Source organism: Geotrypetes seraphini, chromosome 1 (genome assembly GCF_902459505.1).
Source record: "Geotrypetes seraphini chromosome 1, aGeoSer1.1, whole genome shotgun sequence".
In the NCBI taxonomy this organism is placed as follows: domain Eukaryota; kingdom Metazoa; phylum Chordata; class Amphibia; order Gymnophiona; family Dermophiidae; genus Geotrypetes; species Geotrypetes seraphini.
The window spans coordinates 48,590,803-48,606,601 of record NC_047084.1 but is presented as its reverse complement, the minus strand read 5'-3'; the positions used below and the strand labels follow the sequence as shown (position 1 = coordinate 48,606,601).

Sequence of the window (15,799 nt, the reverse complement as noted above, 5' to 3'; positions counted from 1 at the left end):
CAGATGACTTGGTCTATGGGTCAAAAATCCTTCTTGGAACCTGGAAATAGTGACTCTGCTACTGCACGGATTCAGGGTCTCAGGTAGAAGGCACCAGCCAGGAGATTATTACAGAATCACTGTGGGAACTGAAGCTAGAACTCCTGCAGACCGTGGAAGCTCAATGTTCTGTCATGAGTGGTTTTAAGGATCAAACTAGACAATGATGCTCAGTCCCTGCCCCATCCCCGCAAGCCATCTGATCCCATTTGCACAAGCCTCAAATAGTTATGATTTTATACTGAACTTATTTTATTAAAGTATAAAAAGAAACAAATAATACACAGCAAGGATCAATAAAACCCTTTTCTCCCCTTCACTTCACAAATATCCCCTCCACTATTGAGAAATCCGAATAAGCCAAATTATTACAGAATGCTACACTGAAAAATCATGCTAAAAGAATACCGTGGTCACACATGACAGGAATAGTGTTAGGGGAGTACAACTAGGGCAACTGCCCCCTGGTCAGAGAAAGCCCTAAGCCAGCTGAAAGCTAAAGAAGCATGGCCTAGGGTTTGCGATCCCAGTTATGTCTAATACCAGCTCTAGCAGGATACATATTTAAAATCTGATATATTCTAATCGTAAAACCTTGTCATTTTATTCTTTAAATCATGCTGGTCTCGGTTTTCTTTTGTCTTCTCTTAATTCACTTGCCAGGGTCTCCTGACCATTTGACATTTCTTCTTTCTCCTTGCTCCATACCAACAGTTTTCCTCTTTCTTCCTTTTCCCATGTGCACCCTCTCTTTCCCTCTCACACACTCATGTCCAACAATTCTCCCAAATTAGTGCTTCCTACCTCCCTCTCTTCTGTGTCCTGAGTTCATGTCCCCCTCCCTGCCTTCCAGCCTTTGTTCTAAATTCTCCTCCCCTCCTTTCTCCCTTTGTCCCAAATTCACCTCCCCCCTTTCTCCCAATGATCATGTCCCCTCTCTCCCTTACTTGCTACAATATGTTTGTTCCCTTCAGGGCCATCCAGCTTGGTTGCTCCTTCCTGCCTTTAGCCGCACAGGGAGATGTCACGGGCAGCAGCTCTTACAACCTGCACATGGCTGACCCGCATCCATGTGTGGCTGAAGTCTGGAAGGAGCAGCCCTGAAGGAGGTAACTGGGATCTCCTGCTGACCTGGAATGCTTCTGACATCGGAGGGAAGCCTTTTTGGGTCGGCTTCAGCAGAAGGGGGAATGCAGGAAGGAGGGCATGGGATACCCACCACCAGTGGCGCTTTGACAAGGGGTGCGGGCAGGAAGGAGGGCAAAGGTCCCTGTTGGCAGTGATTGAGGAAGGGGGGCAGGAGATCTGTGCAGTGCTGCATACCCCCAACAAGTAACTCACGTATGCCTAAGGGTTGAGAAGCACTGCATTACTCCACTGGGGAAGGAGGAGGAGCTGAAAGACGTGATTGACATCCTTCTGCAACAGTTCGCGACCAGAGGATATTCACCTGTAGTACAGATTCCTATGTGCATTAACAGAAGATTATCCAGGTAAGAACTTAATCTTCCAATATAAAGTAAGATCTTATCCTTTAATGTTTCTAGTGGGGATATTAGTTAAAGGTGGGAGAAAATGTCAAAGAATGTTTTCTAGAAAGTGCTATAAATAAGTATTAGCAAAAAGCTGTTTATTTTTGCTTTCAATGGATTTGTTTACACTTTTGACTTGTCTAATATGTGTGTTTCATCTATGCTTCATTGCAGGACACTGACAGATATGATTTGCATAACGGTAACATACACCATGAAAGAGATATAAATCGGAATTTTGATGAAAATGAAATTTCTCAAGAGAATGGAAATGATTTGGTTTCTCAGCAACCCATCAGATCTTCTGCTTTCTCCCAAGCAGGTACCCTCTCGAGCTCTCTGGAAGCAGAGCATAGGTGTGTATTCTAAATTCATACTTCACAGCCTTTGAAATAGATATGAAAAATGCTGCAAGTATTGCAAACCAGAATATGAAATTCTCAGACAAAAAATAAATTTCAAAAGAGGAGAAATTTGTGCAAAATATTTTTAAGGAGTCATAGGAAATGACACAGAAATCCAGATCAGCAGTTGCACAGGGTTTTTTTTTTCTCTATAGTCTGAGGTATCTTGCGAAACACATTTTTACATTTTTACATTTTTTGCCAATTCATCTGCCTTAATATGTCCCTCGATTAGAGCTGTCCAATTCAGGGAAAAAGTTTTAGATTCAATTTGGCCTGTTGAATCAATTTTAAAATTTGATTTGCTTTCACAGTGATAGCTTTTTAAGTTTAAAGTTGAATCAATTTTTATTGTAAAACTAAAAAAGCCAGATTAATACAGATCGATCCTGCACAGTCAATGCTAACAGAAAATCATATCCTTTTCATACACACAAAACACAGATACACCCTTGCCCAGTATGGAATAAGTAATCACAAACTAAAAATAGAAATATGTAGACAAACTAAATGGCCAAGAAGTCTTTTATACAATGCAACACCACAGAAACAATATGTGTGCCCTAATACCATGCAATAAAGATATATGTAAATTTGAAAAAACTGACTAATAATAATCACCACTTTACACTTTTCAGGATATCCACAATAAATTACCGCTTCCATTGTATGCAGATCTATTTCATGCGTATTCACTGACTGACTGTCCCCCAATGACTGATTTGAGAAACACTAGTCTAGACTTTCTTAGCTAATGCTCCTGGCTTTGTGACTTCTATCCTGGAAAGGACTTCTGCTTTCATTGCATTAGCACCTAGGCAATCACTGTTTCTCATAGGGACAAGAAAGAGCCATGCATGCTCTCTTGTACTGTCTGAACCTAGTCCAACTACAGGTTACAATGAGGCAGTGAGGACTTTTTAATGTGAAGAATCGTTATCAGCAATCACTAACTCAGTTTTCCAGTGCAATAGGGATGGCATGCTGAACCATAGGGTTATCAATGCCTGCTCTGCTTGTGATTATTCTGCAGAAGATGTCAATCACAACTTTTCAGCTTCTCCTCCTTTTCCCTGGTCTCTGCTGCCTCCTGCAGTCCTTCCTTTTGCAGGTGAGCATGAATGTGTCATGCTGATCTGCTTCCTTTATTTCTTTATTATTTTATGGGGTATTTTGTTTGTTCTTCCCTGTTTTTACACGGCTCAAAGAACTGCTGTGCCTGTTTGGACAGGAGCAGACTTTAGTTTGCATTTGGCAGTTATATCCTTCGGGCACCTGTGCAACCAGCCTGCTGAAAATTTGTGGAACTCAGGGTTCCGGGCCCTCAGTATTTATTCGCTTCCTTAATTTGAACTCAGGTTGTTAGGCATCAGTAGCGTCCTTTGAGGCACTCATGATGCTGGCTGCATGTTCACCTCCTCCTCCTCCTCCTCTCAGCGTTCATCATGACCCCGGGGGTGGAGGCTTAGTCCGACTAAGGTCGAACTGGCAGCCCAAAGACCTCTACGTGGCAGCTGACTGGTGGCTTCAGGCAGAAAATTCCTCCAGATCATCTACTCTTTCATGGAGCTGAAGCAGACTGCAGCACCTTTTCCCCAGCACATGGTCTATGAGTATAGGCTGTGACAGCCTATAGAAAAATGGTGGGGGAGGGGTCTGAAAAACTGTTTTGACTGTATCTGCAGCTAGGGCTTTGTTTCCCCCCGCCCCACCTCTAACATCCTGGTTTTTGTTTTTGGTCAATCCTGAAGCATTTTAAAGCCGTTTTTGGTGCCAAGATGCTTCTGCAGCAGCCATCTAAGATTTCCTGATTTTTATTTATTTATTTTTTCCCCCTAAGTTCTCAAACTTTTTAAAAACACCTCTTTTTGCCTCAAAAGTTTTAGCAATTGAGTCCTCTGATCCTAATACCCTATATATCATGCCTTATTTGAGCTGGATGGGTAGCTGAAGAGCACCCTTGCGCCATGTTCGCACAACATGGGATGGAGGGGCGGCAGCTTCGGGCTGATCCCTTCACAGGCCTCTAGGGCTAGAGAATGGCAGACTGGATGATATTACAAATGTGGCCTAATCTTTGGCTGCATGGCATTTCATTATTTTTATATAACGAATACAATATTATTGTGCATATGGTACCTAGATGAGTTATATTTTGTCAAATTTAGGTATTGTATATTGGGATATTGTGAAATGAGAGAGCCTTTTAATATTTTTTTTTCTTTTTTTAAAGATTGCTAAAAGAAATGGGTTGGCAAGAATACAGTGAAAATGATGAAACTTGTGCTCCACTAACAGAGGATGAAATGAGAGAATTCCAAGAAATTAGCGAACAGGTAATAATTGGATGTAGTTGTAGCCAAAGATTTTTTTTTTTTTTTTGTATTTCCCAACAGGCAGAACCAGAGAGCTCTGCTCCAGATAGTATAGTAAACTAGCAAACACAAGGAATTGTTTGGTGGTAATTGACTGGAGCTAGGCTACTTGCATACTTGGTTCTTAAGAGACTTTGACGTTTATTTTCGAAGCACATGGACATCTCAGTAGGCCGAAATAGATGTCCATGTGCTTTAAACATCCAAGTATCAGTTTTGCAAAGGCAGAAAAGTAGTAATAGTGGTTAGGTGCCATTGATTTGTGCTCGAGTCCTAGCGAGACAGATCTAAAAAGAGATCAGTTTTGTGCTAGTCTGGTAAGGTCCTCCAGGGTCATCCCCATGTTTTGGTTTTTTTTCAACATGTCCAGTCATCTGATTGCAGTTTGCCTTCTTCGCCTTGTTCCTTAGAATAGGGATGTCCAAATAGCAGTGGGGTGTGTTTTGGGTGGGTTTAGGGAGGATCTGAAATCTGAATGCCCAAAAGCGATTACCAAAGGGGAAGAAATGTCCATGTCTAAAAAAGACGTCATTTATTTAGATGTTTCAGGCATGCCCAGGGTACAAAAAGGTGCCTTGATTTGAGCAGCTGTCTACTTGAGGGATCAAAGCATGAGCCATCCTTAATCCTCCAGTAACTGATGTCCCTTTCACTTTCCTCTAAAAGTGAAACTCAAAGAAGATATACCAGGCTCTGTGACAGCTTTAAGCATTATGGGCATTCTTAACAAAGCAGGAAGCAAGTCTGAGTAGCTTAGTGACTAGTGCAGTGGAATGTAAATCAAACAAGAAGGAAGTCTGAGTAGTTTAGTGACTAGTGCAGTGGAATGTGAACCAAGTGACTTTGGTTCAAATCCTACTTTAACTCTTAATTTGTAATTTTGAGTAGGGTTACCAGCTATCCTCTTAAAAAAAAAAGAGGACACGTGGCCCGGCCCTGTTTTACTCCTTGCCCCATCCCCACACGAACCTCGTGTGTCTTTCCCCAAGCTCAGTCCCACATCTAGAGGGCCTGTGTGTGGACGTCAATGTGATGACATCACACTCATGCATGTGATGTCTTCGCATCGACATCCGCACATGTGCAGAGACCCTCCAGATGTGGCCCCAAGCTCAAGGCCTTCCAAAACTCAGACAAACTGCTGACAAATATCTTCCTACTTGGTGACATGACACCAATAACGCTTCATGACATGGATGGAGGGAGGGAGGGCTAGCGAAACAGCATGAAAGAAGGGAGGGAGGGCTGGGCAAGCATTATGGAAAGGAGAGAGTGCTGGAGAAAAGAACATGGAGTTAGAGTAGTGCTGAATGGGAGCAGAGAGACAGAAACAGCAGGAGAGAGGTGCATCCACGAGGGTAGGGGTGGGGAGAATGAAGAGAGAATTCCGTTCATCGGGTAAGTCTCTCAACTGTACCCTTTTCTACTGCCAACTCCATACTCAATCCCTTCTATCTTGCTGTAGTGTGTGCCTGGAACAAACTGCCTGAGTCAGTATGTCAAGTTCCTTTTTTGGCAGTATTCAAATCTAGGTTAAAAGCCCACTTTTTCAAAGCTGCTTTTAATTCCTAACTCCCACTCACTTGTAAAGTACCCATGTCTGGTTTATTTCTTCTGTAAGAAATTCCCTAATCCCTATTTCCAGTGCAATAGTTGAGACATTCTAGACCAGGAAGTCTCCAAAGTACAGCACGCAGACCACATCCAGCCCACAACATGATTTTATCCAGCCTGCGGAAGAATTGTGCAGAAATGTGCCATTTGGATACACAGATTTCAAATGCATTAATTCAAATTGTGTTAAAAAAAATTGTGTTCAAAATATGTTGATATCCCATATTATATTAATAATAATATTATTCACAACTTTATTTAATACTGAATTATAATTGTATACTTCACGGTATTTCTTCGGACTTGTTCAGCCTCAATTGACAGTGTCAATTTGCAGCGTTGTAGGTAGCTCCGGTGCTGTGACAAATCTGGAACTTCATTACTAGTCATTATGGTTAATTGTCCATAGGAATACTTGCAGTGGTACAGTGTAATACTGAATTTGTAATTGCATAAATTTATATTTAAAGGTGCGTATTCACTTATTCAAATATTTGCTTGTACAGAGTTCTCGTGATTTTAAGAACTTCATAATTATTTATAAATTTATTCTCTTACAATTTTAACATGGATGGGGAAAAGAAAAGTGTTTAATGAAGAATGGGATGTAAAATACTTCTACAAATCTTGGGAAATAAATAAATTAGGCACTCACACTTGTGCTCTATATTACTACTAATGCCCTTTCTCTAAAACTTTTCTGAAAATAAATACAAAATGGATAAATAATAACCATACACCTTCATATAGTGTATATTGTGCTCAATCAACCACCTCCACCAAGGGCAAATCCAAAACAGATGTAAGGACCATGATAATCAAGGAACCATCATAGCACAATATTGTTCCATTCCTGGGTTACTTATCAAATGTTTTGCACCTGTCCCTTCTATTAGGGTACCATAAATGATCTTGTACAATTCACCTGGATAGCAAAAAAGAAAATCATTCATTTATCTTTTTTCTGTGCTTTGATTGTAGTTAGCGAATGACACGGGGGAAAATTTGTCCCTGTCCCCGCGAACTCAGTTCCCGTTACTGTCACCGTCCCCTCAAGCTTGGTCCCCGTTACCGTGAACTCGGTACACGTCACTGCCCCGACCCCGCAAACCATTTGATCCCATCCACACAAGCCTCGAATAGTTTTATACTGAACTTATTTTATTAAAGTATAAAAAGAAACAATATTCTGTACAATTGTCATTTTATAAATCAAAGTTCTGGATGCTGAACTAGAGAAAAAGATGTTCAGCTGGCAGGACTGTGTTTATAAATGTTTATCAACACAACTAATACACTACTTTACCTAAAGCAAAGAAAATAAATAGAAATTTTTTTTTCTACCTTTGTTGTCTGGTTTCTGCTTTCCTCATCTTCTCCTCATTCAATTCCTTCCATCCACTGTCTGCCTTCTCTCTCCCTTCCATCTCTCCCTCCACTTCCCCCCCAATTGGTCTGGCACCCTTCTTCTAATAGGGCAGAGTACGGTACTGGGGTTCAAGAAAGGATTGGACAGCTTCCTGCTGGAAAAAGGGATAGAGGGGTATAGATAGAGGATTGCTGCACAGGTCCTGGACCTGTTGGGCCGCCGCATGAGCGGACTGCTGGGCACGATGGACCTCAGGTCTGACCCAGCAGAGTCATTGCTCATGTTCTTATGTTAAAAAAAGCTTTCTGAAAGCCTAAATACACTACATCAATCGGCTTACCTTTATCTACGTGTTTATTCACACTTTGAAAGAAATGAAGTCAATTGGCAGGCATTATGGGGTAAAGACCTGGAACAATTGCTTATGCCTACTACTTATGTGGAATTTAGGAAACACCTAGAAACATATCTGTTCCTGAATTATTTAAGCAACTGACCGGTAAAATCTTAGTCCACAATAACTGATCTCTAGAGCTGTTTATCACTAGCTCTTAACTCCGTTAATTCTTCTCAATCTGTAGCATCTTTTAATCATTGTAAACCGCATAGAACTTCACGGTCCTGCGGTATATAAACTGTTGTTATTCTTTTTCTTCTTCCCTCCGCTTCCCCCATAGACTGGCATCTCTCTCTTCCCCCATTTCCCTTCAGTGTCTTCTCCCCTCTCTCTCTTCAGCATCTGTTCCTCTCAACCCCCCTTCAGCACACTTTGCACGGTCCAGTCAGTGCCTAATAATTCCTAACTGCCCACCTCCACCCCTGCCTCCACACACACAAACTCCATTTCACTAATTTATTCTCCCTCCCTTCCTTCCCCTTACCTTTGAGCCAATTTTTGATTTTCTTTCGACAGGCAACTGGAGCCTTGGGGTTGCATTTGGCTGCCGAAGAATTCTTCTCTGACTCAACAGGAAATGGGAAGGGCTGGGGGGGCGGAGCAAGCTCACACACCCGGCCCAGCAGTAAGAAGGTAGCCGGGAGTTGAAGAGGAGTCGGCGTCGGTGCGAGGCAGGCAGTCCTTGCCTGGAGTGTGGCAGGCGGTCCCGGCAGGCATGGGGCAAGGCAGCAACGGCTGCAAGATGGCTCCCTCCGCCGCTCCTTGCGTTCGTGTACATACACTTTGAGTTTGCGGCCTGTTCCTTTCTTGCATTTCCTTCCCTCTAGTGTCCCTTTTGGTCTATCTTGCCTGTGATCTGGTGAGTCTTCCCCTCTATCTTCCTGCACGGCATCTTCCGGGTATACCGGTTCCCGAACCATCGACTCTCTCAGTCGACTGTCGGCTTTCCCCTTCTTCCTAGTTTAAAAACTTCTCAACTTCTCTGTTGATGTTGCTTGCAGGTAGCCTCGTTCCTTCTCTGCTGAGGTGGAGTCCGTCCTTCCTGAATAGCTTGCTCTTTCCCAGAACGTCGTCCAGTTGTGCACGAAGTGGAATCCTTCCTCACACCAGCGCTGCATCCACGTGTTGACTGCTTGCAGCTCCATCTGCCTCTTCTCTTCGGCCCTGGGTACCGGCAAGATCTCCGCGAATGCTATCCTCTGCATTCTGGTCTTCAGCTTTCTTCCTAGCATCCAGAACTGGTCCTTCAGCACACTATACACTATATTTACTTATTTAGCCATTTTGTTATTTATATTTACTTATTTAGCCATTTTGTTATTTTCAAAAAAAGTTTTAGAGCAAGGGCATTAGTAGTAATATAGTGTAAAATACTTCTTCATACAATCAAAGTCAAAGGATAAAGATGTATGTCTCATTTGTAAAGACACTGTTGCTGTGTTGAAAGAATACAATATACGCCGCCTCTATGAAACAAAACATGCTTCAACATTTTTGCAATTTAAAGAAAAGGAGCAATCGGATAAATTTGAATCATGTCATTGTTTGCATTTTCAGCAAGACTTATTGACGAAAGCAGACTCAGAAAATGAAGCCTTAACCTTGATAAAGCTACAAGGTTGCTTATGTGTTGGCTAAAAGAGAAAAACCATTCATCGATGGCAATATCAAAGAATGTATGATGGAAGCAGTAGCTGAGTTATGCCAAGAAAAACTTAATCTTTTTAAAATAAGTGTTTCACCAAATACTATTGCTTGTTGGGTTGAAAATGTATGAAATAGCATTATCCAACAAGTTGTAGGCAAAGCACAATGTTTTAGTCAGCATTCTCTCATGCTGGATGAATCAAGAGATGTTTGTAATACCTCGCAATTCATAGTTTTCTTTGTGGCGTTGACAATGAACTTAATGTCACAAAGGAATTAGCATCATTTCACAGCATGCATGGCACTACAACAGGAGAGGAAATTCAAAAAACACTAACAATATAATTTGGACTGGAATCGTCTGCAATGCGTGACAGTTGATGGAGTAAAAAACATATCGGTATAAAGATGGGTTTGGTTGGACAAATCAGAAAAGCTTGTTAGGATGCAGGAATATCAAAACCAATGTTTCTTCACTGTGTTATCCACCAACAATCACTTGTGGAAAATACGTTGATATGAGCTGTGTCTTGAAAACTTGTTATTTCTATGATGAATTTCATTTACTCACATGCACTTAATCATCGTCAATTTCAGTCGTTTGTCGAGGAATGTGATTATACTGCAGGCCGATGGCTTAGCTGTGGAAAGGTTCTTTCATGCTTCTTTCATCTCAGGAATGAAATTGATATATTTCTTACTGAGAAAACCCATTATGAACCACTTCTATCAGATACTGAGTGGCTTTGGAAATTGGCATTTTTTGCAGCTCTGGTGAACCACATGAACAGTTTGAATTTAAAATTGCTGGGTGAAAATAACTTAGTTTGTGATTTATTAACGCATATCAAGACATTCAGAGCAAAGTTGATACTTCTGGAAGGTCAGGTGAAAGATTGTAACTTTGCTCATATGCCATACAGTGCAGAATTACATAAAAAGGGTGAAGCAGAATTTCCTTTCTTGTTCCCAAATTTAGTTATTTCAGATTTTAAACAACAATTTCAGAAGCGATTTGCTAATTTGAATGCCAATGCTAGGGAAATTAGATTGTTTCAAAATCCATTTGACTGTGATGTTGCTGATGTCCCAATTCAAATGGAAATTAGGCAAATGAACAAATTAAAGATAAATACAAGGAATGAAACTTGATTTTTTTTTTTTTTTTAAATAAATTTCTGAACTCTAAGCAGTTTCCAAATTTGAAGAAATTTGCTTGTAAATTTATCTTTATTTTTGGAACAACATATCTTTGCGAACAAACTTTTTCCTGAATTAAATATATCAAGTCAAAACACAGAGCAAATTTATTTGATGAACATTTGAAGTTGCTACTTGTAATTGGTGTTTCAAAATTTGAACCTTAGTTTTAATATGATTTTAAAAACACAAAAACAATTGCATCATTTGTGATGAAAATATGAGAATTTACTGGTAGCATTCATTGTCATTAATATGCAATAATTTAATCTCACATACTCTGTAATTAGTTTATAAAATTTTCTGCTTCCAATAAAACTCATATCTAGAGTTATTTACTTTTATTTTATATATATATTTTTTTACTAAGGCCTGCTGAAAAGTGCTGAAGTACTCAGTGTGGCCCTTGTGGCGAAAAGTTTGGAGACCCTTGTTCTAGACAGATGGGTTGTGTCCCCAAGGCCAAGTGCCATGTACAGAAGGAATCCACTCCAGATTTTTTCCCTGTGCCTCTGGTGTACTTCACTGGGCTCCTTAACTCCACCTACAGTTTTCCCCTTCTGCACATGTGCCTGCAGGAGTGTTTGTTCTGCTGTCCTCGTTTTATTATTTTATTCTGTGTTTTTTTTTTGTCCCATTTTCAGGGTTTCTGGTGCTTAGAACTTTTATTGAGCTCTGTCTGCATTGAGATCACACAGACTTCAGTCTGCAACTGTCAGGCCAATCCCAGTGGGTACCTGCCAGCCAACCTGCATTTACTTCACAGGAACTGTCCCCATCTTGTTCTACCAAACAAAGGTTCGAGTGCAGGCTGTTGGGCATACGTAGAAAACTTGGCAGTGTCTCACAGGTTGCCAGCTGCATCTTTTCACCTCCGTCTGTCTAAGGTTACTCATGCATAAGTTGCGGCTCAGTGCGAGTAACATTCCAAGAGACAGGATGTCAGGAAAGTCCTTGTGCGAATCAAGTAAGAATCTGCTAGATTTGGAGCATTGTTCAATGATAAAATTTCTTACAAAAGAAGGGAAAAAGCCAAAGGAGATCCATGAACGCATGCAGTTTATGGTGAGTCTGCATAATCATCCTACAAAGTAAAATTTTAGACCAAGCAATTTAGGTGGGATAGAGAGTCCATTGAAGATGACCCTCACACTGGACTGCAAGAAAGTTGAGGATTTAATTTTGTCAAACAAATTAAGATTTTCCGAATAGCTGAAGAAATGGGCATCTCAGCAGGTACAGTTTGGAAAATAATTCATGAAAAATTGAGCATGTCCAAGGTTAGTGCAAGATGGGCTCCAAGAATGCTGACGTGTCAGAAGGCCATGAGGCTCCAGTGCTGTCAGGAGAACTTGGAGATGCTCCATGAAGATCAAAAAGTGTTTTTTGTTTTAATCATTTGGTGACTGGAGATGAGACTTGGGTCTATCATAGAGATCCTGAGTCCAAAGCACAAGTCATTCCCCACCCCCCAAAAATTCAAGACAGAAAAATCTACAAGCAAAGTCATGGCAGTTGTCTTCTGGGATGATGGACTTTTGCTTTTGGAGTTCATGACACAGAAGACAACCATAATAGGGGAGAGTTATGCCAAGTTTCAAGTTTCTTTATTTTTTATATACCTTTTATCATATAGGTATCTAAACGGTTAACAATAAAATCAAAATTTAAAAAACCAAAATAAAAACATGGCTAAGCTAAAAGGAGGGAAGCACTTACTCATTGACGTACATGATACCAAAGGGAGACAATGGGGAGAGGAAGATTTATTAAATACATCAAAATGGAAAATAAAAATAAAGGAAGGGAAAGGGAAGTACACTTGGGTAGGGGGTGGTCATTTCAAAAGAAGCGTTTTGGATTGCCAAAGAAGTTCTACAAAAGAGGAACAATAGTTGTGGAAATCAGGGTTTACAAGGTGTAGGCGTCTTTAAAAAGGAAAGTTTTGAGTTTGATTTTAAATTTATCTAAAGAGTTTTCTAAACGAAGGTCAGAAGGAAGGACATTCCACAAGGTGGGAGCTGTAACAGAGAAGATGGATTTTGATTACAAGATCGAAGAGTCTTACAAGATGCATACAAAATTAGAAGTTTAACAATAAAAGCTGGTTGGTGGGAATGATTTGTTTTGAAGGCAAGTAGTAGTATTTTATAGGTAAGACGATGTGTGATGGGCAGCCAGTGTGCTTTGCGGAGGAGAGGAGTAACGTGGTCAAATTTTTTTGCATGGTAGATTAGTTTCACCGCAGTATTTTGTATTAATTGGATGCAACAAATTTCTTTCTGGGTTATGCCTTGGTAGAGAGTGTTACAGTAGTCTAAGGTCAAAATAACAAGAGAAAGAATCAGTATATTGATTGAGGGAGGATTGAGAAGAGATGAGATAAGAGCAGATGAGTTTGTGAAAGCATTTTTGTGTTACGGCACTGATTTTCTGATGGAAAGTAAGAACTTTATCGAGGATAACACCAAGGAGTTTAACTTTGCTTTCCATTTGAATAGAAGAGGAATCGATGCTAATGGGCGCACAGAGACGCTCATCTGTAGAGGTGGGGAAAAGGACACCTGTGGTTTTAGAAATATTAAAAGCCAGTTAATTTTATTGGAGCATGCTGCTGCTTTACGACAATGCGCCAGTGCACATGTTGTGACAGTCACAAGCTGCTATCTGAGAATGTGGGTTTCAGCAGCTGAACTATTCACTCTACAGTCCTGATCTGGCTCCCTTGGATTATTTCCTGTTCTGAGTTTTGAAGAAATTTTTCCAGGGACAGCGGTTTTCAAACGATGAAGACATCAAGGAAGCTGTGACATCCTGGTCAAAAGGTCATAGAAACATGATGGCAGATAAAGACCAAATGCCCCACCTAGTGTGCCCATCTGCAGTAACCATTATCTTTTTCTCTCTCTGAGAGATCCCACGTACCTATCCCAGGCCCTCTTGAACTCAGACCCAGTCTCTGTCTCCACCACCTCTTCCGGGAGACTGTTCCACACATCTACCACCCTTTCTGTAAAAAAGTATTTCCTTAGATTACTCCGGAGCTTATCACCCCTTAACTTCAAACAGAAGAATTCTTTTCAAAGGTGTTAGTCATTGCAGGAAAAGTGGATGAAATGTATGGAGCGAGCAGGAGACTATATTGAAAAATTAAAAAAGAATTTAGCATTTGTTTCTTAGGTATCTAATTTATAGAATGCCCTGCGTATCTGTCTTATCATTCCCCCACCTGAGCACTGTGTATAGATACACTTTCTTGTCAAGTTTGTCTGCCTTGACTAGATTGTAAGCTCTTTTGAGCAGGGACTGTCTCTTCTATGTTTTGATATACAGCATTGCATGTGTCTATTAACGTTATAGAAATAAGTAGTAGTATTATAATAGTATTGAATATAGGTAAGCAGCTTAAGATGATTAAGACTACGTACAGTTACTATTCTTGCAGTCTAGAAGGAAACAAATGATTTTGTATATTGGATTATGTGAGAGGTGGGAATGTGTGGCACAGTGGTTAGAGCTACAGCCTCAGCACCCTGTGCTGCTCCTTGTGACTCTTGGCAAGTCACTTAATCCCCCCATTGCCCCAGGTACATTAGATAGATTATGAGCCCACCAGGAGAAATAGGGAAAAATGTTTGAGTACCTGAATGTAAACCATTTAGATAAGTGGTATATAAATATTAAAATAAAAAATATGAAATAAATAACAATGTATAAAGTTTCAGAATTTCTGACTAAAATCATATGAAAAGTTACTTAATTGTAAAGTAAATGCTCTGAAAATTCCTTCAAGTTTATAACTTAGGGCTCCTTTTACTAAGCTGCGATAGCGTTTTTAGCGCACACAGAATTTTAGCGTGCACTAAACGCACTATGTGGCTAGAACTAACGCTAGCTCAATGCTTGCGTTAGCATCTAGCGTGCGTGGCAATTCAGCGCACGCTAAACGCTCGCTAAAACCACTATCGCAACTTAGTGAAAAGGAGCCCTTAGTGTAATTTATAACCTGATCATAAATACAGCATATGTGACACAATAATGAAAAGTGATTTATTTACAAATATATTTTTTGTTTGTTTTTAGTTACAGAAAAACAGTCTTCGGAAAAATGGTCTGAATGTTGAGTTCAAATTTGGCTTTTTGAAAAATAGCACTTTCAAATCCACTATTGAGATTGATGATACTGAGACGAGCAGCAGTGATACATCTGATGATGATGTGTGAGGGAATCGTCAACAACTGAAGTCATTAAAGCTTGTAATCTCATTTTGGAGCGAACTGTGAAAAAGAATTTATGTAGAAACCCCCCAGCAGAACAGATGTTACAGGGACGACTTAATGAAGAAAATAAGAAAGTTGTATTAGGCTGTTGAACATGACTATTCTTTGTAAATGAATGTTGTAAACTTGGGGACTTTGAATCAGCACTGACTTGCTTTATCACTGCAGCATTTCTGTGACTAGTAATGTAACAAGATAACAAATGAGATTTTCTTATTTAATAACGGTTTGTTTTCAAGAGCTTGTCTTTAAACTGTCCCAATTTTCAAAACAAAGAAACCCCGGCTACTTGACACAGTGCTCGTTGATTCATATTTCTTTCCTAGTGGGGAAGTCCTTAAGTCCACAATGTACTTACAAACAAAAATGGGAAATGTAGTATATTTGCAAAAAATTAACAAAATACATTAGAATGTCAGTATTCTAAACCAAGCTGATTCCACATTTTGAAAGCTAATTCCTTTTGGCCTTTTTAGTATAGTAATCATTATTGAAGAGGCTGTTACAATCAACTTTTCTTTCAAATTCATAAAATAATGTACAGTTTAGAGTTTTATTTGAACATGCTGCAGGAGCCAGGAGTTTTTTTTATTTTTAAGGTGAATATTTAGAAAATTTTGGGAAAAGGTAAACCTATTTTGATTTAAAAAAAGAAGCCTAGAATATGCCAAAAAAAAGCCTTACTGGATTTGTCCACTACATGGCAAATAAAAGTGGATTTAAAGAATGCTTTGGTGTATAGTATCAAAGGTGTCCATTAAAACATTGTCTTTATTATTTAATTGTGGATTGTACCTGAATCTCTGAAGAAAATTATCTCATACTGCCCACAATTCAGAACAGAAGAAAGATTGTAGTTAATTTCATTATTCTGATTAGTTTCTTCTGTTAAATTATTGTGTTTGCTCTGTGGCCTGCGTTATATACACACATACACAGAA

The 15,799-nt window shown here is 39.8% G+C and overlaps 1 protein-coding gene across 8 annotated transcripts in view; it reads left to right on the top strand.

Moving 5' to 3' along the window:
- The window catches only part of GPBP1 (GC-rich promoter binding protein 1), a 152,400-nt gene extending 136,813 nt beyond the window's left edge, over positions 1-15,587 (top strand). For 6 of the 8 annotated variants that reach the window (XM_033930911.1, XM_033930922.1, XM_033930880.1 and 3 more), the window contains 3 exons: positions 1,746-1,927; positions 4,209-4,311; positions 14,661-15,587. In XM_033930911.1, coding sequence (XP_033786802.1) covers positions 1,746-1,927; positions 4,209-4,311; positions 14,661-14,801 — 426 coding nt within the window. In that variant the 3' untranslated portion in view covers positions 14,802-15,587. Of the gene's footprint in view, positions 1-1,745; positions 1,928-4,208; positions 4,312-9,287; positions 10,817-14,660 lie in introns of those variants that run through there. The other 2 variants (XM_033930941.1, XM_033930930.1) reach the window with 2 other exon arrangements.
- Positions 15,588-15,799: the final 212 nt, after the last annotated feature.